The sequence below is a fragment of the Sceloporus undulatus genome, chromosome 1 (assembly GCF_019175285.1).
Source record: "Sceloporus undulatus isolate JIND9_A2432 ecotype Alabama chromosome 1, SceUnd_v1.1, whole genome shotgun sequence".
NCBI classification, from domain to species: Eukaryota; Metazoa; Chordata; class Lepidosauria; order Squamata; family Phrynosomatidae; genus Sceloporus; species Sceloporus undulatus.
The window spans coordinates 84,944,763-84,970,390 of record NC_056522.1 but is presented as its reverse complement, the minus strand read 5'-3'; the positions used below and the strand labels follow the sequence as shown (position 1 = coordinate 84,970,390).

General features: G+C 40.4%; 1 protein-coding gene across 3 annotated transcripts in view; it reads right to left on the bottom strand.

Moving 5' to 3' along the window:
• Positions 1 to 4,877: 4,877 nt before the first annotated feature.
• The window catches only part of RMND1 (required for meiotic nuclear division 1 homolog), a 34,027-nt gene continuing 13,276 nt past the window's right edge, over positions 4,878 to 25,628 (bottom strand). For all 3 annotated transcript variants that reach the window (XM_042477400.1, XM_042477409.1, XM_042477389.1), the window contains 8 exons: positions 25,567 to 25,606; positions 24,099 to 24,199; positions 21,399 to 21,505; positions 17,744 to 17,808; positions 14,993 to 15,069; positions 14,491 to 14,611; positions 11,656 to 11,772; positions 4,878 to 5,860 (listed from right to left, as the gene is read on the bottom strand). In XM_042477400.1, coding sequence (XP_042333334.1) covers positions 5,828 to 5,860; positions 11,656 to 11,772; positions 14,491 to 14,611; positions 14,993 to 15,069; positions 17,744 to 17,808; positions 21,399 to 21,505; positions 24,099 to 24,199; positions 25,567 to 25,606 — 661 coding nt within the window. In that variant the 3' untranslated portion in view covers positions 4,878 to 5,827. The remainder of the gene's footprint in view (positions 5,861 to 11,655; positions 11,773 to 14,490; positions 14,612 to 14,992; positions 15,070 to 17,743; positions 17,809 to 21,398; positions 21,506 to 24,098; positions 24,200 to 25,566; positions 25,607 to 25,628) is intronic.

The window sequence follows — 25,628 nt, the reverse complement described above, 5'->3', positions numbered from 1 at the left end:
CCATAGCATTAAAGTAGTGTCGAACTGGATTATTTCTGCAGTGTGCAGTTCCCAGCAGTCTGTGGTGCTGCTGGATGATGGGGCCTGCAGTCTAGCATTGCCTGGAGCAGGGCCATAGGACTTCACAGCCCCGATTCATCGTCTTAGATTGATTCCATATATTAATTAATAAAACATAAAATCATAGTCAGAAGAGACCCCACGAAGGGCCATCCAGTCCAACCCCATTCTGCCATGCAGGAACTCTCCATCAAAGCATCCCCATTGACATGCTGAAAAAGGGCCAGCTAACTGTATTTTATTCTATTTGTCTTTTTAAAAAGAGAAAAAACAAGGCTGGAAGGAAGCCTCTTGCTTTTTGCATCACAGACCCTCCTCTTTTTTGTTGTTGCAAAAATCCAGAAATGACTGTTTTTGAAAACATGAGTCCATTCTTAGGAGAAATGTACAGAGTAGAGTCTGAGTCTCCTTTCTCTGGACTTCCAAAACCCCAAACTGACCCTGAGAGCATCTGGTCTGACCCCAAGAAAAGGACACCTGGGAATCCTGAAGGTTTAGATCAATTACTGAACTATTGAATTATACAAGGAATAGTGGTCTCAGGATTTTGCTGAAGCTCAGTGTACAGAAGCACAACATTATTTTGAAAATACTGTGTATTAAATTACCTTCAGCCTATGTCTATGAGATGCATATGAGACATACATGGATCCCATCTCCCATTATATCCCATTAGACATATATAAATATACCAGACTCTGAAAAACTCCAGAATCCAAAATACATCTAGTCCTCAGCATTTTGGGTAAGGGATATTATTATTATTTTACTATATTGTATATGGATATAACTGCTGAAAGTAAAGTTAGAAGTCACCTTTTCTTTCTTTTATATTTCCTTTTAGAAGCTTCCTTCCTTTTTCTTTCTTTCTTCCTTTCTCCCCTTCCTCTTCCTCCCTTTCTTTTCCTTCTTTTCTTCAGTTCTCCCTCCCTCCCTCCCTATCATTCTTCCTTCCTTTTTCCCCTTCCTTCCCTTCTTCTGAAGAGACTTTTATTCTGGCAAAAGCACAAGGGAGGAGGGGGGAGGAGGAGGAGGAGTGGAAGCTGGACTCCGATGGAATCAAAAGGGAAAGAAATCAAAGGGACCCACTCCCTCCCCCCTCTCTCTCCCCCTCCCCCCTCTCTCTCCCCCTCCCCCCTCTCTCTCTCTGAGCTTGCAACTTTTGTTTTGTCTTTCCCCTTTTATTTTTATTTATTTAGGTATTTATATCCCACCCTTCAGCCCTAATGGCTCTCAGGGCGGCTTACAATATTATTTTTAATCAGACAGTTCCTTGCCCTCAGGCTTACAATCTAAAAGACACAAAACAAAAGAAGGGAATGATGGGGGGAAAGGGGATGAGGTCCAGTGGTTCTTCTCTCCCTCTAAGGCCTGGACCAAGGCAGATGGATTGGAGGGAGGGCTCTTCCTTCTTCCAGGCTAGTCCTGATGGAGCTGGACTTGCCTGGCGAACTCCCTCTCAGGCCGGCAGATGGCAGAACTCTCCGAGTTCTCTGTGGTTTTGATGGAGGGGAGGAGGGGGGAGGAAGGAGCTTGAACGCCCCCAGGGCCTGAAGGGGGGGTCCGGACCCCCCCAACCTCCCCCGGCTACATCCCTGCTATGGGTCTTATTTGGGGCTCCCCTAGTCCTAAAGCATAGGACCTGTGGGTTGGCTTTGACGTGTGTAGTAGCCATATATAATGTTTATATAAAAGAAACATTTAACAAGTACATGGGCAAATGCAAGCTTGGTTGTAGTAAACAAGAAAAAAGGAACTAAAGAATAAGGACAGTGTACTTAAAACACATTGGCTGGCTTCCTGTCCAAGCATTTATGGGATTGCAACTTGGATTTAAGAATTTTGCAACATTGGGGATTCTCATTTTTGGTTAATGACTAAATGTCATCTCCAAAACCAACACCTTAAGCCAAGGAGCACTCCCAACAGATGGCCATCCAGCCTGTTTAAAGACCTCCAAAGGAGACTCAACCATTCTCTGAGGGAGCTCTGTCAGGAAGTTCTTCCTAATGTTGAGGTGGAATCTCTTTTCCTGTAGTTTGAATCGATTGTCCTGTGTCCAATTTTCTGGAGCAGCAGAAAACAAGCTTGCTCCATCCTCAATATGACATCCCTTCATATATTTATTTATTTGTATTTTTAAAAAATTATTATTGAAATTTAAAATACATGCAGGACAGATAACATACATTAATTCCACTTCTATTCCTTGTCCTGAATCCCATCCTCTCCCCCCCCCCCCCGCCGTATTCCCTCTTGCACTTACATCTAAGAATAGTCATATTCTATTAGCTATTGGCTATTTGTTTCTACCTCATTTCTGGGCTTCACTTGCTTCCCCATCTCACTGTGTTGTACATTGCTTTCTGCTACGTTAAGGGATTGTGTATTTAATTGTTCCTACAATTTCTTCCCACCTCTTTATATTTTCCATTCACACTCTTATGGATTTCTATCCTTTCGCTATTGTTAATTTCAGTATACAACCTTCTAAATTCCCTTAAATGTACCTTTACTTCTTACTTCTATGTTTCTCTTTTCCAATACTCTAAGCAGAAAGTCAGAAATGCATCCCAGTTTTGGTCCTGGTTTCTTTCCTTTTCTCTCAGATACATCGTCAACCTGTCCATCTCCATAATGTCCAGAGTCTTTATTAACCTGTCAATCTCCGGAGCCTTTTCTTCTTTCCAACACTTTGCAATTGTGATCCTCGCTGTCAAAGTCATATATAATATAGGCTTCAGCTTCTTCCTAGCCTCTGCCTCATCTAGCATGTTTAACAGTAACACTTCTGTTTCAAATTTGATCTTGACATTATTAATCTTCTGAACATTTCTATGTACCTCTTTCCAGTACCACACACTATTGAAGATTTGGGAAAAATACAAAGGGAAAATATATACAAAGTACCCAGGGTGGACTTCCCCGCATGAAGCCTTCTTGAAAAGGGACAAAATTGAATCTAAACTTTGGCTAAGGTATAAAGATATTTTGAAGAAAGTGAAAGGGAAACTAAATATGAAAAGCCAAGAAGAAATTAAGGAGGAGGGGGTAAAAATTAACTGGTTTACATATTATCAGATGAAAGCAAGATATGAGATTGTAAAGAAACGGGTATTTCGGAAAGTAATAATGAATTAGATGTGATAATGTTAATTGAAAAAGAGGGATCGATAGCGAAATTGTATAAATTGTGTCTGAAATTACATTTGGAAACGGAAGTTGTTAAAACAAATATGCTGGAGTGGGAAAAATATGTGGGTCACAGTATATCTATGGAAAAATGGGAAAGGGCGTGGGGCAATGACCTGAAATTCACAGTATGCATGGACATAAGAGAAAACTTTATGAAAATGCTATTTAGATGGCATCTCCCTCCTGCTAGGATAGCAAAAATGTATAAAAATAAGGAAAACACATGCTGGAGATGTAAGAAGCAAATAGGGACTTTTTACTATATGTGGTGGACTTGTGAATGTATACAAAGGTACTGGACATCCCTTCATATATTTAAACAGAGCTGTCATTATCACCTGACACTAAAAGTTTTCTTTTAAATGGCAACAGCACAATTACTAGAGGATGCTACCCACTAATCTGATCCTCCCCAACTATCCCACCCGCCATTGGTACTCTGATTCAGCAGGACATATGTTGGTGGTGGTGGTACCCAGGAAAACCATCTTTTTCCTGGAAATTGTAAAATATAGTTTTAAAAAAGTTTAACTTCAAATCCAGAGCACCATAATGTGTTCCTACAGATCAGCACCGAGGTAAGTACGAATTTACAGGTGTGGATTCAGCATGAGATGGGTACTGCCCGACTGCATTTGACCAATAAGCAGCCATGATAGTGTCCTGAGTGATACATAACCTGGGGATATTTTTGGATTTGTGAAGAACATGTGAAATAGATCCTTGTGCCACATCCAAAAACAGATGTATGCACACATAGCTTATAATTGTGTATCACAAAACGAACGTTGGTACTTACCCGTGATATGTTCATTTCCAGCAGACGAGGGTTCTAGCATCCTGTAATTCCAACTACTATCTGCACTTCTGAGAGTAGTTCCCATATTCTCTTTGGACATACTTGCACGTAACAGGTGCACAAAGCACAATCACTTTCATTTATTTTGTCTTCCTAGTGCAGAAAGTGGACCATTTCAACAACCAATTGTGATTGTTCCAATTAACTGAACATCCTACACTTAAAAAAACTAGCAACAAAATGACCACAAGCATCTTTCTTTTGAGAGAAGGGTGTGTTGTTTTGAGTCTTTTAATTTACAAAAGAAGACAGCAGACAAAAGATACAGAAAACTATTGACGTTTTGAGAGATGAAGTACATTTTTGTCATAATTAAAAACTTGAAGATATCCAATTTAGCAGTAGGTTTTAAGATCAATAAAAAATACTTCACCAGATTTGTAACTAACTCACAGAACCAGATGACTCTACATCATAGTGATTACTGCCTTAGACAACATACATGGCAGTCCCATAATTATTTAACCATATATATGCTTGGGTAGCTGTGTTGAACATAAATTGCAAAGTATAGGGCAGTACCATCCTTGGGCAAAAAGGGGGGGGGCATAAAAATATCACCACTAGCTTTTAAAAGTAATGTGCCTTCACCAGCTAAACACTTTTGAAAAACGTCCAGAGAAGAAGGGGGGAACGACAGTGTTATTTTAAAAAAATATTTGCCAAATGCATCCCAGAGCAAATCAAGCCTGAACTCTTCCTAGAAGCCAAGATGACTAAACTGAGACTATTGGACATGCTGTTGTAGTTGTGTGCCTTCAAGTAATTTCTGACTTATGGCAAACCCAAGGGGAGCCTATCAAGGGTTTTTCTTGGCAAGTTTCTTCAGAGAGGGTTTCCCATTGCCATCCTCAGGCTGAGAGAATGTGACTTGACTCACTGGAAAATAATGATTGGTAAGGAAGAATGCAGTAAGAGAAGAGGAAGACTGAACTGTACATGGGCAGATTCAATCAAGGGAGTCAAGGCTCTGAGTCTGCAAGAAGTGAGCAGGGCAGTAGATGATAGGAGGACTTAGAGGTGTCTCATTCACAGGGTCACCGTAAGTTGACGTCAACTTGATGGCAGTTAACAAAACTTACTAAATTTTGCTGATAAGCTAATTAAGAGGGCCAGTCTAGTTAAGTTCTCATCAACTATGAAGTTGTTTACACAGTTCATCATCTGTAAAGAGTTTCTGTACTTTCAAATTTGAGCAGAATTTAAGAAAAATAAAATAGGCAATCTTGAGAGAAGATTTCTGTTCAGGAGGTGAGGTGTGAAGAGACTATCCAAGCTGGACATCTGCTGGCAAAATAGGGAATCCAGTACATTTTCCAACATTCGTGTGCACACAGTATAAGAAAAACTTGATTTTGCTGAATGTGTCAATTATGCAAAGAAGTCTACCACTTTTATATTAATATTTCTCAATGTGGCAGATTGTATTATTTATTGCACAGTTTCCTGCAGCACACCAAATAAACTGCAGGCTTTGGTAAGGAGGAATCATAGGAAGACTTTTCCAGCAGTATGATAGATTTAAAATATGGCCTACTTCCATAGATTTCAATTATTGTAAGCAGCAAGTGTCCATACATTTATTATGGCAGTTGCTGAACTTTCAACAAGTGTGAAGAATAAAGTTGAAGATTCCACCAAATGAGGTTCTGTGGGTTATCTCCACAAACTTGTCATAGTTTTTGGTTACTATTCACTGGTTGCCATTCATGATCAGAAAAGCACTCTACCAAGTTCAAACATGACCTGAAAAACAAATAAAATCTATTTTCATTCCTTATTTTAATAACTATTGTTATTACATTTAATTATTTTATTTAATTATCATCATTAAGTTTATGAATAGTTTTGCTTACACTGACAAAGTGTTGTTGCTCAACATATAATAGCAGGAGACATCAGAATATTTGAAGGAACCACGTTTGTAGAGGTACAGGCCATCTTTAGGTGGGGGAAACCTCTAAGGGGGATGAGAATCCCAGAACAACCCAATGAGAACCGAATATCATAAGAGGATGGAATGCAATACAGGGGGCGTTTCACCCTTTAATACCTTTACAGGTTATTGGTGATGCAGGGATATCAATTTGTTCCTTTTTTATTTTCTGAATTTAAGGTTTCAGAGTAATGTACAGAGGACTGAAACAAACACAAAAAGTTCAAAAATAAACAAAACAGTAAATAGTATTCATTAGGGAACATTTCTTTCAGGAGAAATGTTGCCAATACAGTCAGAAAACAAAGTTATCAAAGGAACTGTTTAAAGATGAATTTGCACTTCCTATTTAAGGTATTTCACATGCCACAACATTTCTATATGGGGAATGATGCAATAATACACAGCCTTAATAGTCAGTCCTGTATGGTTCCAGGACAGGTAAACGCAGCAAAAACTCATAGGTGCTAACAACATGCTATCTTCTCTTCATTCTTACAAAATCCCATTAAAGCATACACAAACTAGTACAGAATGACAAAACCAAGCTGGCTGATTGTTCTGGCACTTGAATATAGGTACAGTATATATTGGGTAAATATCAGCTGTGAATTGAAAAGCTCAGTTTAGGTTTTATATTTGTAATTTGTGGATATTTTGGGAGAGTCGGGGTGATGTATATTTAACATTACAGGACTTAAGAGATCCAAGTTTGTCCTTACTTAGCAATAAAAGCCAGTGGGTGACTAATTTAGGCGGGATACAGACCGCCCCTTTGGGGCAGCCTGCACCCGCCCCTTTCCTCAATGGATCGGGGCCTGAGCAGCCACAGCGGCAGCCCCAATCTGCTGCTTCTCCAGGCCTCGGGGAAGCGGCAAAACGCCGCTTCCCCACGGCCTGGAAAGATGTGTCCTTGGGGCTTCATGCCCCAAGGAACCCTGACAGCGGCGGGGAAAAAGAGAAAGGGGCCTCTTGGCCCCTTTCTCTTCTGTATCACTGGCATTGCCATGTAAAGGCTGCGCCAGCGATACCCGCAGCAAAAGGAGCTCCGTTTTGGAGCTCCTTCCGGTGCCACTGACAGGGTGCCACAAGCACCCTGCAGCGGCGTGCGCACGTCACACCTGTGCCGTGCCATTTGGCTGCGGTGCAGCCATGACGTAATGGCGGTGCCCATGTAGACAGGGCAATGCCATTTTGATGCCGTGGTAACGTGCTAGGGTTGCAGGACTTTCCTCCTTCCCCACTCCCATTCCCTTCTCCTCTTGTGTCTTGTCTTTTTTAGATTGTAAGCGTGAGGGCAGGGAAATGTCTAAATAACAAATTGTAAGCCGCTTTGATAGCCTTGGGTGAAGATAGAATCGTAGAGTTGGAAGAGACCACAAGGGTCATCCAGTCCAACCCCCTGCCATGCAGGAAATCCCAATCAAAGCATAACTGACAGATGGCCATCCAGCCTCTGCTTAAAGACCTCCAAAGAAGGAGACTCCACTACACTCCGAGGGAGTATGTTCCACTGTCGAACAGCCCTTACTGTCAGGAAGTTCCTCCTAATGTTGCTATCATATCACCTCTTAACCTTCTTTTCTCAAGGCTAAACATCCCCAGTTCCCTAAGTCGTTCCTCATACGACATGGTTTCCAGACCCTTCACCATTTTAGTCGTCCTTTGGACATGCTCCAGTTTCGCAATGTCCTTTTTAAGTTGCGGCACCCAGAACTGGACACAATATTCCAGGTGGGGCCTGACCAAAGCAGAATATAGTGGCACTATTACCTCTCTTGATCTAGACACTATAGTTTTATTGATGCAACCTAAAATTGCATTGGCCTTTTTAGCTGCTGCATCACACTGTTGACTCATGTTCAACTTGTGATCTACTTGGACTCCTAGATCCCTTTCACATGTAGTCTCATTCAGCCAGGTGTCCCCCATCGTGCATCTGTGCATTTCATTTTTCTGCCCTAAGTGCAATACCTTACATTTCTCCGTGCTGGATTTCATTTTGTTAGCTTTGGCCCAGCTTTCTTGTCTATTCAGGTCATTTTGAATTTTGATCCTGTCCTCTGGAATATTAACTATTCCTCCTAATTTGGTGTCATCTGTAAATTTGATGAGTATGCCCCCAATTCTGTCATCCAAGTCATTGATAAAGATGTTGAACAGTACTGGCCCCAGGACAGAGCCCTGTGGAACCCCACTAGTCACTTCTCTCCAGGATGAAAAGGAGCCATTGTTGAGCACCCTTTGGGTTTGGCCAGTCAACCAATTACAAATTCACGTAACAGTTACCTTGTTTAGCCCACATTTTACAAGCTTATTTGCAAGAAGGACATGGGAAACCTTGTCAAAGGCCTTACTGAAATCAAGATATACTATATCCACACCATTCCTTTCATCTATCAAGCTGGTAATTTTATCAAAGAAAGAGATAAGGTTTGTCTGGCATGACTTGTTTCTTTGAAACCCGTGTTGACTTTTTGTGATTATAGAATTGCCTTCTAGATGTTCACAGACTCTCCGCTTAATGATCTGCTCTAGAATCTTTCCTGGTATTGATGTCAGACTAACTGGACGATAATTGTTGGGATCCTCTTTTCCCCCCTTTTTGAAGATAGGGACAATGTTTGCCTTCCTCCAGTCTGCTGGGACTTCTCCTGTTTTCTAGGAGTTTTCAAAGATTATTGCCAATGGCTCCGATATTACATTTGCCAGTTCTTTTAATACCCTTGGATGTAGTTCATCTGGTCTTGGAGACTTAAATTCATTTAGATTAACAAGATATTCCTGTACTCTCTTTACTTATTCTATTCTGAATTTTCCCCATTCTGTCCTCTGCTCCATTATCCTTAGGTTGAGCACCCTTTTCCTTTTCTGAGAAGACTGAGGCAAAGAAGGTGTTGAGTAATTCTGCCTTTTCTCTGTCCCCTCTTAACATTTTGCCATCTTCTCCATGTAGTGGCCCTACCATTTCCTTCTTCTTCTTTTTGCTGTGGACATATCCATAAAAGCCCTTTTTATTGTTTTTAACCTCTCTAGCAAGCCTGAGCTCATGCTGCGCTTTAGCTTTTCTGACTTTACCCCTACACATGCCCGCTATTTCTTTGAATTCCTTTTTTGTGATTTCTCCCTTTTTCCATTTCTTATACATGTTCCGTTTCAAACTTAGCTCGGTTGAAAGTTCCTTAGTCATCCATCCTGGTTTCTTTAGACACCTCCCATTTTTCTTTCTCACTGGAACTGTTTGAAATTGTGCCTTCAGTATCTCCCTTTTGAGAAACTCCCATCCGTCCTGAATTCCCATCTCTTTTAATATTTCTGACCATGGGATCACCATCAATATTTAAGTTTACTGACATTCACTCTCCTAAAGTCTAGAATGCGTGTCTGACGATGCCTGGCTTCTCCTTTCCACTGTATAACAAACTCCAGGAGAACATGGTCACTTCCACCTAATGATCCCACCACTTGCACCCCATTAACCAAGTCATCCTTGTTGGTTAGGATCAGATTTAAAATAGCTAACCCCCTTGTTGCGTCTTCCACCTTTTGGACAATGAAATTATCTTCCAGGCAAGTGAGGAATTTGCTAGACCTTGAGGATTTGGCTGAGTTTGACTTCCAGCAAATATCAGGGTAGTTGAAGTCGCCCATCACTACTACATCTCTCCTTTCTGAGTGCATGGTCATCTGTTCTAGAAAGACATCATCCAGTTCCTTCATCTGACTTGGGGGTCTGTAGTAGACTCCCACCATAACATCCCTGTTTCCCTCCCCTTTAAGTTTTATCCAGACGCTCTCCACCTGGCTGCCAGTATCGATGTCCTGGATCTCTTCACTGGTGTAAATATCTCTGACATAGAGTGCTATTCCTCCTTCTTTCCTGTTTGGCCTGTTTCTCTTAAAAAGATTATATCCCTCTATTTCAACATTCCAGTTATGACACTCATCCCACCAGGTTTCAGTGATGCCTATTATGTCATATTTGCTTTGTTGTGCTAGGAGTTCAAGTTCATCTTGCTTATTTCCTATGCTCTGTGAGTTAGTGTAGAGACATCGCAGACCATGGGTCCCCTTTACTTGCTGCCTGTGCAAGTTTTTTTGCCTCCCACTGTTGGGTCCTTGCGCTTTTTGTCTTGTTTCCTCTATGTCAGTTTGACTATTTTCTCCATCTCTTTCGCCTTCCTTAATATTGTTGTTGTTGTTATTATTATTATTATTATTATTAAATATGTCCTGGTGGTGTATGGTTTGGCTGGGCAGGGAGAAGGTAAGGCAGTTTGTCCCCCTGAATCTGCTGACACCAACCCTAGTGACACCACTGCTCCAGAGCCCAGCTCTGTCCTGAGGAGATGGTTGGGCTGTGGAGGAGGAGGACAGGTGAACGCATGCCCCATGCCCTCTCCACTGCCCAGCTGTTTCCTCAGGATATCTGGGCTGTGGAGAAGGCTTGGGGACAAGTGTTTGCCTGTCTTCCTCCTTCACAGCCCAGCCGTCTCCTTGGGAGAAGGCCGAGTGGCAGAGGAGGCTGAGGGGTGAGCTTGAGGACACAGGCCACAGGAAATGATGTAGCAGGCTGCTTGCAGCCTGTGGGCTACATGTTATGCAGGCCTGTTTTAGAGGATGATATAGAAAATAAATGAGGTAGAGTTTTGTTTTATATAGGAACAACTGCCAGACTTCTCTACACCCAGATATGGAAGGAAGAGAAGATAACTACAGCAGAATATTGATTGCTCACTGGAAATATATGATATGGCTGAAATGGATAAACTAACTAGACTAACAAGAGATGGAGCCTTAAAGAACTTCATGACATACTGATAAAATACTTTCCCAGAATTGGGGAATGTTAGCAATTTAGGGATTTCAAGATTAAACAAATGTTTATCCAAATCAAAGAAAGGGGAGGAGAGGGAGAGAATATTGTGTAAACAATAGATGATGAAGGAAAACTAAAATTCAGTGGGAGCAGAAGATCATTGAATAGTAGTTCATAGAAGAGACAGACAGTGAACAAATACAGTGGTGCCTCGGGTTACGAAATTAATTCGTAACGCGGCCGCTTTCGTAACCCGAAAAGCCTTCGTAAGCCGAATTGCCATAGGCGCTAATGGGGAAAAGCCGCGATTCCGTGCGAAAAAGCCGAAAAAAGCACCAAAAGTTTTTTCGTAACCCGAAAAAACATTCGTAACCCGAAACAATAATTCCCTATGGGATTTTTTCGTATCCCGAAAATTTCGTAACCTGGGTATTTCGTATCCCGAGGTACCACTGTATATATAACCAAGGGCTATGGGAGAATAAATAGATGGATGCTACATATTGGCTTGTTATGTAAGTTGTTACTTTCTGTTAATATGTTATATTAATATGTTAATATGTTATAGTTGTTATATTATTGGTTTTTTATGACATTTGTGTTGGTATCTGAGTTGCATAAGTTTAAAACTGGATGTTATTACAATTCAATAAATATATACGATAAAAATATTTAAGTTGTCAAAAATCTTCTGTAGTTTACCTGTGCAGCATCTGATGAAGTTGGACTTTTATCCAATAAAGTGCAATTAATTTATTACTAATACAGCTGTTACATCAGACTAACCTCGATGGTGATGAGTATCACTATCATCCATTCCAAGCGCAAAGCATGTTTTTCACTCAAATGATTTCTCATCAGATCTGTCAACTCTGTGCAGTGCTGGAGCTTTTCATTCACCACCTGCAACAATAATATACAAAAAACTGATACTACAGAAGTCTTTGGGCAACTTGTTAAAATAATAACATGACCTGCTCAGACAGAGTCTAATACATACTTTAAACCTGGATGAACTATCTGACACCTAATATGTCTATAATTCAAATTAATGCAGCGTCTAACATAACACAATTAACATTATGAGTTCAAATAATGTTGCAGTATTTGTAGATCTACTGAACAGTGTTTTACAATACAGGCACACTGATGAGATGAGCAATGGCTAGAGAGAAAGAGAGCGAGAGAGAAGGTTTCAGGGGTTGAAGGATACAATGGAAAAAAATTATGAGCACAATCCAATTCAGTGCAGAATACCTCTATACAGAGGATTTTCACCATCATTAATAGTTGCATGTTGCATGTATATCTAAGCATATGTCCAGGCAGTGAAGGGGATGCTAGATGCACTATAACGTTATGATCAAAATTAACTGCTTTATATATCTGTAATACTGTTTCAAAATCCCCTTTTAACTATGTCTTATCAAAAAGGAAAAAAGAAAGAGGGTTTAGCTGTTCCTCTCCCTTCCTTCAATACTTGGAGAGTACAACCCAATATTTTCTCTAAGGTTTGTTTTCCTAATACAGAGTAAATCTCTCATTAGTTCATACTTTTTTTTTTAACTGAGACTTTGATTTTGTGAAGTCAAGTAGCAACTCCATAGAAAGCTGACAAACTCAAAAATGCAAGACTTGTACAGGCTTGATGAAATGTATGGAGTTGCACACATCAGCAGAATATTAGCATTAGTATGTCACAAAGATTTATTCTTAGAAGGAGGTTAATTTTCTTCTTTATGAATGATGGAACAAGAGTAAACAATGAGTTTGCTAACCTGGGCAAACTACATTTTAATCATGGAAGGGAAACATTAAGAAAATATATTAAATTAGAAATTGGGAAATTACTTGATAATATACAATCTTCTATCAAAATAAGAAAACAAATGCATGTTTTTTCCTACTGTCGTGTGCATTCAAATCATTTCCAACTTATGGTGACCTGCCTAAGACAAACCTATAATAGGTTTTCCTAGTAAGATTTGTTCAGGGCAATTTGTCATTGCTGAGGAAGTGTAACCTGCCCAAGGTCACCCAGTGGATTTCCATAACTGAGTGGGGATTTGAACCTCAGTCTCTCAGTTTCCTAGTCCAACACTCAAACCACTACGCCATACTGCCTCTCTTGATAATCTTACCTGATGTCATTTGTAGGTATGTCACCCTCGTACATATCTGCTTTTGTTTTCAGTGTTCAAACCACTACCCCATATTACACTAATGATTTATTGGGCAGCTTTTCTTAAACAATTTTTTTTTAAAAAACTAGCTAATATGGAGCATCTGCATCTTGCTTGCAATGGTTTTCCATGAACAGAATATTAGGTATGGCTGGGGTTTGATAAGAGGAATCAGATATGCCTCCTTTATTTGCTTTTAAACTGCCTTCTGCATATTGGGAAGGTCAAATCAAAATAAGGAAATGCCTACAACCAGTTGAGAGCCTATTCCTCCAGCTTTGGCACAGAACAGAGGTGGGCCTGCAAATTCATGTCACATAGGGAGGATGATGACATTCCAAGTTACTTACAAAGCCTGCCAGAAGAAGGTGTTAGTGATTATAGTACTCCCCTTTTAATTCTTAAAAATCAGTTGTTATTGCAGGCTGACCAGGTGAAGGTAATATGTGATCACGTTCTTAAGCAACCTGGCAGCTCATAGCACACTTATGCCATATTATTCTTGCATTGCATTGCCTTTCCTATATGTGGCCCTTACACCCAACCTTCCTTGATTGTAAAAGTGCACTGGTAACACCACCTCATACGTGAAACAGAATGGGAGAGTTAAAATATGTCTGCTGAATTTTGATGTCCATCAAAGTCATTTCATAGCATCTGAAATGTGTCCTATTTTAGGACAACCTAAGACATGCTTTTCCTCTGTTCTTTCAGCAGCATATATTTTTATGAAAATGCATCCAAACAAATGGGACTTGAACATCCACAGATTTTGTTATCCACAGGGGATCCTTGTTATCCAAGGATCCACTGTACTAGGAACACAGCAGGAAACAGTTGTACAACCCTACACAAAATTAGAGAGACAAAGGAAGAGACAGAGGGAATACAATAGCCAGAACTGCAGAGAGTTCTGGGACTTATTGTTCACAACCAGCAACCATGTTCATTCTGCCTGACAGGTCCTTGCATGGCTCCTGTCTCCCAGAGGAGTAGATAAGGTAACTGGTAAGTTGTCAAGGAGAAAAAGCTTCATGTTATTTTCAAACCATGAATTCTAGTTTGTCACATCTGAGCTAGTCTGGAATCAGAAACAAATTTCAAACTCTGACCTCTGAGTCTTATTTAGGGAGACGAAACATTAGGCTTTTTCTTACTGGTGAATTTTTGGTTGCTGTAGCCAATCCCCACTGCCAGGAGACAAGGGCTGCATCTGCACTGTAGAAATAATCCAGTTTGATACCACTACAATTGTCATGGCTATGAAATTCTGGAATTTTGAGTTTTCTGACTTATTTAGCCTTCTCTGTCAGGAAACTGAGCCATGGCAACAGAAGCAAACAAAATGTTAACAGCTCTTAGAGGAGAGACAACCTGTGAGCAACCACCAACATGGCAGATAATAGGTTACCAGGATGTGTGTGTTTAGAATACATACCTTAACTCTGCGATTAATACTGAGAAACTGACACATTTTATCATATAGCTGTTCAAGGTGCTCTCTATCCCAATAGAAATCCGGGGTAATCAGAAGATCAGAACTTAGATTTATGCGGTGCCTGAAGAACAACAGGTAAGTAAATGGTGAGATTCTTACTAATAATAGTTCCTTATATCTATATTGATAATTTGAGGTGATAATAATCAGTGTATGGTTCAGATGTAGGAGCCAGTTTATCTGAACTGGAAAGGCATTTTTGTTCAGACCAGAGTTTGTTAATGTAAATATGAGCCTTGAAGGCCTTAAGTAAGTGCACTCTTCTTGTTGCACACCATGATTGTCTCTCTGGATTAAAGGGAAATACTTGTTCCAGTTTAGGCAACTTGGAAACAGCGGTGTGTCTCAAAACAAAAGAAGAAGAAAAAGGAAAAGAAGTGAGTATGACTTGCCCAATTTCACCCAGTGGGTTTCTATGGCCTTCCTTTTAATGAATATATACCTCAACGCAAACAGTTCCCCAATTTTCTGCATCACATCAGCATGAGACAGTTTCACCTTCCGTCTTGATTTTAGTATCTGTAAAAAGATTGCAATAAACCATTAGGAGCAATGATATTTTGTAAATAACCAGTTGATATAGCATACAATAGCAGCTGACACATCTCCGGCAAATAAATAAATAAATAAATAAATAAATTTATTTATTTATTCATTCATTCTCTGATATGGACCCCCAAATGGCTCATGCGATACATTTGAACAATAAACAATATAAACAATCTGGAACACAAAAAATTAAAAAGCATTAAATAAAACATTAACTTAACTGTTTACTGATAATCTTTTTGTTGAAAGTAATAATAAATAAATAAAATAAAACTTATTTCTATCTCGCTTTTTGTGAAAACAATCAAAGCGGCTTACAATGTTAAAAGAATACACCATATATACAAAATACCCCCCTTTAAAAAAGAATTAAACAGTTTAAGGTTAAATTTGCACGAACAATTAAAACAATAACAGTGGGCAGTCATCAGATATATGTGGAGGGTTACTACATGGCCGAGTAATTTATTCTGGGAAGTAAAGGTAAACTAATAATTTCCTCTTTGATGAGGTGTTCCTCATATTTTTTGCATCTGTTTAATTCTGAAACAATGACAAATTGCAGTTCTTACTTTTTTTTTATTTAAAAAATCAGTTTTATAGTTTTGTTAGCTCAGATCCATAGATTGTGTGAGTAGAAGCCAATCAAGTAATGGGGATTTCCCATCACCTCTCCTTGGAGGAGTTTTTTAAAGATTTATCAGGAAGAATGAGGGTTGAGATGTAATTTCACTAGGGAGCAATCTTTAAAAACTGCACAACAGCAGCTTATACAAGCAAAGTTAGAAAAAAGGATGCAGAAAATCCCATTCCATAAGCAGCTTGCACAAACTCTAAAAGAAGATTATGCACCTAACAGTCCATGGGCTGCATGTACTACTCCTACTTTATCTGCAATACACATGACTGCTCATTTCCCACCTCCACCCATCAAGGTTTCTGGGCAGGAAGAAGCTTTAGTTTCCGCTTCCCTCAGTCACCACGAAGCAGATTTAGGCTTCTGGTATTAAGAGGGGAGGTTTTACCCTCCCTTTCCTCGGTTATCCCAAAGCAAACCTATCAATGGATCTTGAGGAAGAGTACCAGTGTGGGAGGTGGGGATTTGAAGTAAAAGCCCAGCAGCAGCAGCCCTTTGTGTTTTAACACTTATTCAAAGCATTTCTTTGCTGTCCCCTTCATCAAATCAGATTCCCATTTTTTGCTAGGTTTAGGGAGCGTATTACTCTGGTCTAACAAAATATTCCATATAATAGCTCTTGCTTAAATCTTCTGTTTTGTTTATAGAGTAGTAGTTTTCTCAGGGTAACATCAGACAGTGCATGTAACATCTTTAAGGCTTAAATCAGGTTTGGGAATAATCTGGCTCCCCAGACACTGCTGGACTACAACTGCCAGCAGCCCTTGTCAGCCCTTCTACTAGTGGGGAATGTTGGGAGTTACATTTCAACAACATCTGGAGAGCCACACAATTCCCAGCCCTGGCCTAAATACAAAATTCATTCCAACTAAAGTAGACCCAATGAATAAAAAAATGGAACAGATGTGAGTACCTACCAAATTTCCCCTAATTCATCAAACTCACTCTCAGACTAACAGATGGATTTAGAGATTTTCTTTATTTGTTATTTTTTATACAATTAAGTTTTTTTTTCCAACTGAAAACTTGAGTTTCTGGAATTTTTGACAACCGAAGAGCAGCCTTGAAACAGGATACAGAGGGCCAGTAGAGTTTCTCTTTCTTGGAGGTATCTAGTAGCTTGTGGCATCTAGTAGTTGCCTGGCCCTAAGAGGGTCTTCTTGACCCTAAGACTGTTACTGACTTGCTGTGAAGTTACCGAGATACTGCTTTCCAGGCATCAAAGAGTTCAGGTTAAGATTAGCATATATATATTAGAGCTAAAACCTATAGCCTCAAAGGTTCAATGCCCACTTTATACCCACTTTTTAAAAATGAAAGCATTAAAAGACTGTTTTTACATCCACATTTACAAAAACAGAAATCAGTTTTTCGTATTAAGAAAAATGTGTCTTTGGGTAAGTGTGAGAAGATGGTTTCATTCTCTTTTATACACCCCACCCGTATGTGTAGGTTACAATTCATAATCTTCTCAAAAGTTTGACAACGTTAGAAATCATGATGAATTTAAGGTCAACTGTATTCGATGAAATACACTATCCCAATAAGATATATCAAACAGGATTTAACTAAAGCATCAGGAAACTTTTCTCTAGATTACAACATTCTAGTTAAATACATCTTATGGAGTTATTAGACATAAGGTGCTCTATAATTGGTTATAATAATTTTATTATTATTTAATATAAGCCCTTGGTCAAAGTACAGTGGACATCCTTGTCTGTGGGCTTGCCATCCATGAATTTAAGCATCCACGAATGGCAAGCCCCTATTGTTCCCACTTGCAGCCATTTGAGCGACCATGCACATACTGCAGCGCCAATAGGAAGAATGAGACTTGAGATCCCTCATTTTTTAGTATCCATGGGGGGGGGGGCGGAATGGATCCCCCATGGATACCAAGGTCTGACTTCCATTCTAAGTTTTGGTTTCCTATACCTGCAAATAAAAGCTTTCAAATACACCCAACTCCTATTTTTTATGACAAGTGAAAAAAGTAGCAAATACCTCCGGTATTGACTGGATAGATTCTACAAAATTATCCACAGATGCTTCCCAAATGGCCAGTTTTACTACATTAGAGAAAAGTACAAAAGACTTATTATTCATGTTCACCACACTTAAATACTTCCACAAAATCCTTACATATGATTATATAACAGTAGCTTCCAAAAATTGGGCTGGTTTGCCTTTTAAAAGAAACCTAACCAAAGGTATGCTTAAGCGTTACAGGGCACATAAGGCAGGAGACCCCTGATCAAATTTTTAATGGTGTTGCACAGGGTTCCCATTTTGACTGGAGTAGTGACAATAGGAAAGTGTACCAAGGCGGGTTACAGACCGCCGAAAAGCGGCAGCCTGCACCCGCCCGTTTCCCCTCCGGATTGGGGCCTCAGTAGCTAGAGCGGCAGCCGCTGAGGCCCTGATCCGCCGCTTTCCAGGCCGCGGGGAAGCGGCAAAACGCTGCTTCCCTGCCACCTGGAAAGGGGTGTCCTTGGGGCTCCAAGCTCCAAGGACACCCCGCGACGGCAGGGAGGAGAAAGGGGCTGCTTGGCCCCTTTCTCCTCTGTGTCGCTGGGCACAGCCGTCTGAAGGCTGTGCCCAGCGACGCAAAGCCAGCAAGGAGCTCCGAAACTGAGCTCCTTCCGGGGCCTTGGAAAGCGCGCACTAGGCGCCCTGGGGCGGCCCCAATATGTCACAACCGCGCCGCCTCGTTTGGAGGCGGCACGGTCGTGACATAGTGATGGCGGCGGCCGTGTGGAATGGCTGCCGCCATTTTCTACGCACGGAGCGCATACTAGGGGTAGGGGCATCTGGAAAGGACACCCCTTTCTAACCCTAGTACACGCTCCTCGCGTACTTTAAGGCCTGTTTGTAACGGGCCTTAATCTTTTTCCTCACATTGGCCTGTTACAGACTGCCAAAATAAAGCTGCTTCGGGTCTCTTTGGAGGAATGCTGTTTAAATGATGCATGCATCCTAAGAATCCGGAAGCTGCACCAAAGCTGTGCTCCAGTGCTTAGGAATGGGGTGTGGCTTTGGCGCGACCTCCGGACTCTTAGGACCCATGCATCATTTAAATAGCATACCTCCAAAGAGACCCGAAGCAGCTTTATTTTGGCAGTCTGTAACAGGCCATTGTTTCTTCAGTCTAAATTGTACCTCCTGAAACTACTATATGTGCAATAATAATAAAAAAGGTCCTATTAAAATCAATTCCCCCACTGCGACTTTAGAGTAAAACACAAATACAAATACTTGATTTGATCAGAGCTCTCTCTGGTCATATTTCTTTTCGCCCAGAAGTGAAGATTATTTAGGTGAGTATTCTTATTTGTTACAAACTTGAATTGATTATTTTTTATGCACTGAACTACAGAATGGCATAATTAGAATATTTTAATAACATGGTTTAAATTATGTGCAGTGTAACAACTGAGTTGTCTTGTAAGAAAAAATAACATGAGATGAGGGATGAATTGTTCAAAACAGATATGGCACAGAAGCCGCCTCAACCTTGATCTCAGAAGTGCAGTTGTTGAAGTCTTAGCTGCAGCATTTCTGCACTATGCTATGGCATAAAATTTACCAAGGAAAATACTTTTGATCAGGAGTAAAGAACCTGTGCCCTTCAGATTTGGCTGAATTATGCTTCATCTGTTTATTAAATTTTTATTTTGCCTTCCTCTTGCAGCTGGGGGGCAAGGGAGTTTCATACATAATTTAAAACTACCATAAACACATTAAAATTATACATACTAAAATGCAAATTAAACTTGCTTGCAAGTTAAACACAAAGTTAAACACTTTAAACTTTTCAATAAAAAAATGAAAACACTAAACTCATCCATTTAAAATCTCTGTTCATATGAGTCATCCTGGAGGCCTGCTTGAACAGAAAAATCTTTGCCAGCTGGTGGAGGGACAGAGGAGGCTAATCTACATCCCCTTGCAAACAAGTTCTGTGAGCAGCCACTTAGAAGGCTTTCTTTTGTGTCCTCATCATATATGCCTCTGAAGGCAATGAGCTGAGAGCAAGCCCTTCTTGCAAGTCTGAAAACCCAGGCAGCCTTCTAAGGGTAAATATGATGTTTCAGACCGCCTGGACAAAAGTCATATATGGTTCTATAGGTCATAACCTGCACTTTGAACTGTGTCTGGAAATGACCCAGAGGCAGTAAAATAGTAACAAGGAAGCCATGTGCTCCCTAGTAACCAGACCAGGTCAACCAGTCTGGCTGCAACATTTTGGACAAGTTTCCAAACATTCTTGAAAAGCAGCCCCATGTGGAACACATGACAGTAATCAATATGGAATATAATTATATGTCATGGGTTGCTGAGTCCAGGTGAGACATTTTTTGGTCAGTACAAAAGCTGGGAACCAAGGAGTGCAAATTGCAAACCTGTGTCTTCAGGGCAAGTAACACCATATAGCATAGACTGAATTCCATTTCACTAAGCAGGAGCACCCGTCTTGTCTGGATCAATTTGTTCCCTACATCTACTCAATTATCAGCATCAGGCACTTTATTTAGAACTAAAATGGGTTCCTTGGATTCACAGGGAAAGGAAGAATAGAGACAGGCATTGTGAGCATATTGAGGACATTGAACACATATGTCTCCAGACAACCTCTACCAACAGTTTGATATGAATATTAAACTGCTAGAAGTACAAGTCAGAATTTACAGGATCCCATATACCAACAGCATCAAACACCAACTCCCCCAACACTACTGTTTGAATACGTTCCTCTAGAGAAGACTGAAGCAACTGCAAAACTGACACCAAAACAATCCCAGAGAGGTAGCCCAGAAGAATAGTATGGTTAATGGTACAAAAAACGGCTGAGGGGTCCAGCAGAACTAATACTCCCTCTATGCTGTTCCTGGAATAGGTCACCCAACAAGGCTACCAAAGCTAGCCATCCTATAACCAGGCCTGACATCAGACTGAAATCTAGATAATTTGCCTCTTCAAGAAACTCTCCAAGCCATTACATCAGTGATGGCGAACCTATGGCACGCATGCCAGAGGTGGCACTCAGAGCTCTCTCTGTGGGCACATATGCTGTCGCCCCAGCACAGAGTTTGCCAGAGTTTATTACTAGAAAGCCAGAGGGACATGGCACTTTGCAATAAATAAGTAGGTTTTGGGTTGCAGTTTGGGCACTCAGCCTCTAAAAGGTTCACCATTACTGCATTACATGCTCCAGGACTCTCTCCAGCAAACTAGAGACTGACTAGTAGTTATCCAGCAGAGTGGGATTCAGGGAGAAGTTTTTATTCAGATATGATCTTACAAGAGCTTCTTTTAGGTATTCCTTTACTCAGTTGGCAAATTTCCCACTGGCTATTTTTATAAGAAGGGCAAAGATTCAGTGAACCTTTCCCAAAGTCTCATCTATGCAAGGATTCCACCCATACCCTCAATTAATGCCATCTAGTCTTTCATGATTATTGATTATAATAGCTAGCATTCATGGAGCAGATGAATCCAATAACATTGGGGAGAGGGGTTTCATAGGTTCCCCATCTCTTTTAGATAATATGGGGGAGGATGACTCAGTATATGACAAATATATGAGCACACCATTTCCTAGCTTCATTTACTAGACACTCAAGGCTGCTTTGAAGGCCTACTGTAATATATTACTTACCAGAAAGGCAAAGAGCATTTGAAAAAGCAAACTTCTCTAGAGTGACTTCATCAGCATCTAGTTCTGAATTTATCAAGATTTCTCCTCTATGAAGCTTTGACTGCCCTCTGTGAAGAGCAATAAGAGTATCTTAATTGACTAAATGAACCAAAATAGAATTCACCTGAAAAGAATTCATTACACAAGGAAATTAGCCATACAGCCATGAGTATGTTTTTAGAATACAAGTATGTCCAAGAAGCTAATGCATTTCTTTTAAGGACAGGCTCACTCCCATCACTGATAATGGATATAGAAAACATAAATTTGTTTAGCTTCTATTTCAGCAGCATTTCCAAAGCAGGACAACTATTAACTTGAACAGAAAGCTACTGAGCAAGTTTTTTTTGGGGGGGGGGGCAAGGGGAGTTGTTTTTGTTTTTGCTTTGAAGTGCCTCTTATAAATACTTAAAATAAACATATTGGCTGGCATCCTGTTAGACACATAAGATGTCATAAGCTAAACTTATGATCTTGTAACTGTTTTGTATTCAGAGTTACAAATATGGCACCGTTATCATAACCACAAATGATCCTAAAACCCAGGCAGCCATACTGAGCAAAGGAGTCCTTTGGCACTGAAGGACCATGCATCCAGTCCTTCCGATGAGTGAACTATGGTGTGACAAGGAGTTGAACTATCCCCACCGGTGTCCCTGCTTCTGCTCATCGCACTACAGCTTCCTGGTGGAAGGGGGGCTGGATGCATCATCTTTCAGTGCCCCACTCATTGACTTGCTATGGCTGTTTGGCTTGTGAGGTGAATTTTATTTGGGGTGTGTGTCTGTGTGTGAAGGGAGGAGCTAGGCAAGCCTGGTTGGTGCCAACCAATTACAACCCAGGAAATGTTATGAAAGGGGGTCTACATGGCAGAAGCAAAACTGAGATTTGTCTCTGACAGAAGGTAGTTGAGGAGAATTGGTATGGACGGGGAAAAGACTGTAGAGATAGGGGAGAGCTGGCAGAGAGATAGGGAAAATCTGTAATAAAGATAGGAGAATCAGTCAGGGGAGAGAACTGAAGACGTTTTGGGGGGGAGCATAGTTCAAGGGTTAATATATGTTCTAAAAGTGCTCTAATAAACTTCTACTTGTTTATTCCTTTTTACAACTGTGTCTGTCTGTTCCTGTTACATTTTGATAGAGTCTAACCTTGCTTATCACATTGAACCCACAGAAAAAACATATCCACTGGTCCATACAGGGATCATCTTGAGGCCCAATTATCCAATCAAGGGAGGGATCTTGAGAGGAAAGATGAGTGTCAGGAGCTCATGGGATTGGAACAGGGGGACCAGCCTGGAGAGGGTCTTTCACAAGGGGACTGGATCAGAGGATGGAGTATAGCTAGACTTCATAGCTATCTCTCCTAGGTAGGATCGCAGCCACTGTCAGAAATGACTTGAAGGATGTGGAAATAGCAGCCAGCTGCTTCCCAATGAACAGAGGAACAGACCTCTGTTGATCATGCTGGCTGCTTCCCAGTAAATGGGGATTGGAGAATCAGGCTGGGTTCACAGTGGAGCACCACAGCTATGGTGTTTATGCATATGTAAATCTCATAAGGGATTCTAGCTGACAACACTAGGCAGTTAGTTTCATTGGAAAGCTTCCCATAACTAGGCAAAAATCTTTCAGAATAATTATATTTCAGTTTCAGGTCCAGAATGCAGCAAACTAAAATTAAATGCATGTATTAGTCTCTAGTAGAGCTGACCATCCAATAAACATAAATCTATCACTCTCTGATAGAACAAAAAGCTATCTTTCCCCCCTCATTCCCTACAATTACAACTGACCAATGCCATGTGTTTCAAAAAAAACAAAACAAAACAAAACAAATGAATATACTCCTCAGTCTCAGCTCCAGCAGACAAACTTGCTTCCACCAATCAGTCCACTAAAACTTTAGTTGAACTTGAAGGCTCACATATTTCTGGATTAAATACCACTAGGTTACAGAACAATTTGAAATGAAAATAATATAAGATCTCTTAGATGTCAAATGATTAAAAGGTTGATTATGCAGTTTGTAAAACTGAACAAGTCCAAATGGAACCTAAGTGGAGATTAAACAGACTAGATGTATTTAAGAAGTGAATATATTAATATCCTATTTTACTGGCTGAGAATAAAACAATTTCTACTTAGTTCAACATTTCCTTCAGACTTTTGCCCCAATATATATGTGTTCCCTGTATTAGGAATGACACATTCTAACTTTGCAAGAGAGGTCTGGAAACAGCTTCATTGTGGATGTCTTGAGATGTCTGGATGTTCTGGCAGAGAAAGGCAGGTTTTTGAACCCTCCCTCCAGTCCATCTGGTGCCATTTGGCCATGGAGGGAGAGATGCAGGCCCAGCTCCATTGGGCCTGGCCTAGATTAAGAAGCAGAAGCCTCCCTCCAGTCTATCTGCCTTGGTCCAGGCCTCAGAGAGAGAGAGAGAGAGAAGAACTGCTGAACCTGACCACCATTCCCTTCTCCTTTTGTGTCATGTCTTTTTTAGATTGTGAGCCTGAGGGCAGGAAATTGTCTAATTAAAAATAATAATAATTGTAAGCCACTCTGAGAATCTTTAGGGCTGAAGGTATAAATACTGTAAAGCTTTTGTTCTTATTTAAACACTAGATTCTGTACTATTTAAGACACTCAAAAACTTACTCTCCTCTCTTGTAATTAATCTCTTCATTCTCCCAATGAACTAGTGCAATTTCATATGGCTGAATTTCATGCTTTTCCAGGACCTGCATTATATTCTTCACCTAGGAAAGGAAAGGCATTATTAAAATTGCTGACAAATACTATGAGGATATTCTAGATCTCGCACCCTAAAATTTTATATTTTGAAATAAGTTCATTTGAAATAAGTCCAATCTGAACCAGTACTGGTAAGAGGTGTCAAAATGCCCCTTCAAACAAAGCAAAACAGTTTTGGGGTATGATACTGGCAATTTTGGAGGTAAAATGGGAAAAAGTCACCCCAAATTTTGAAGCATGCAGGGGGAATGATGGTGCAGTCCTCCAGGGTTGCCTAGGACATAAATGCAGCTCAACCCTAGCAGCTGGCCACGGATGTCACAGACAAGTGCCTACTTGTCACTGTTCCTCCAGGTGGTTTGTGAGAACATACAAGAAAGGAACACTAAACACTAGAGTTCTCAGTTCCCACTTCTATTCACAAAGGGAAAACAAGGGCAGAGGAACACTTTCAAGGAAAAACTGACTGGAGGAGTTCAATCCTTTCTCATCTACCATTTTCTATCTACAAATGCTTTCAGGCTATGTAACTATCTCTTCCCCTACATATAAGGGTTAGCAAACTGTGGCCCTCCTTGAATCCTAATGAATAGAATGTTGACAATGGCAGTCCAAATCTTCCTGTCCTTTTTCTACTACATGGCTTAAAATGGAAACAAACCTATTAGTGCGGATAACAAGACAGGGATGGAGGTTAAAATACTTACAAGAGGAAATTGGCAAGTTTTAAGGAATTAGGCATCTTTGTTCCAATAATTTTATTCTACAAATACTTTCCTAACTGAATCTTTGAAATCTTGACAGATGCAGATTTCGGAATGTGTGTTTACAAAGAAAATGTGCAATTCCTCACAGAGTATGGATGGTAAATGTATGCTGAGCCTACATCTGTAGTGCAGAGTAGTGAACCTTGTGAAAAAAAAGACCGGGGTAGCAGATTTTTTCCTATCCCCAGTCTTCTTTCCAATATATACACACTACACTCCAGGGGATATGTGTGTGTGTGTCTGAGTGAGTGAGTGTGCATTTACCAGAAAAAGAATGTTAGGTATTTATGCTATGATTTGGTTGCTCCTTACATCAACCTGTAAGACCCCAAGCCAGATAAGAGCTTGCCCCTCCCAGAACCATTCATTTATGTCAAGCAGATACCTCCTTGACACACCCATCAATTTCCCTTGAACCCAGCCTATCCAGCAAACACTCATCCAGCGAACACTCTTTAAAGTTTTCCATCATTATGGAAGAAAACTGTGGGCTTTGCTTTTACACTACACTCTTATCTTTAGGCCTCCTTACTTTTTGATATTTTACAAATACCCATTTGCTTCATTGAATGTAATTTGTTTCATAAAATGTGTCTTTCACCTACCGTTTTTTCTTCAACATTCCAGAACACAACAGATCCTTCCCTGTATTAACAGAATTGTAAAG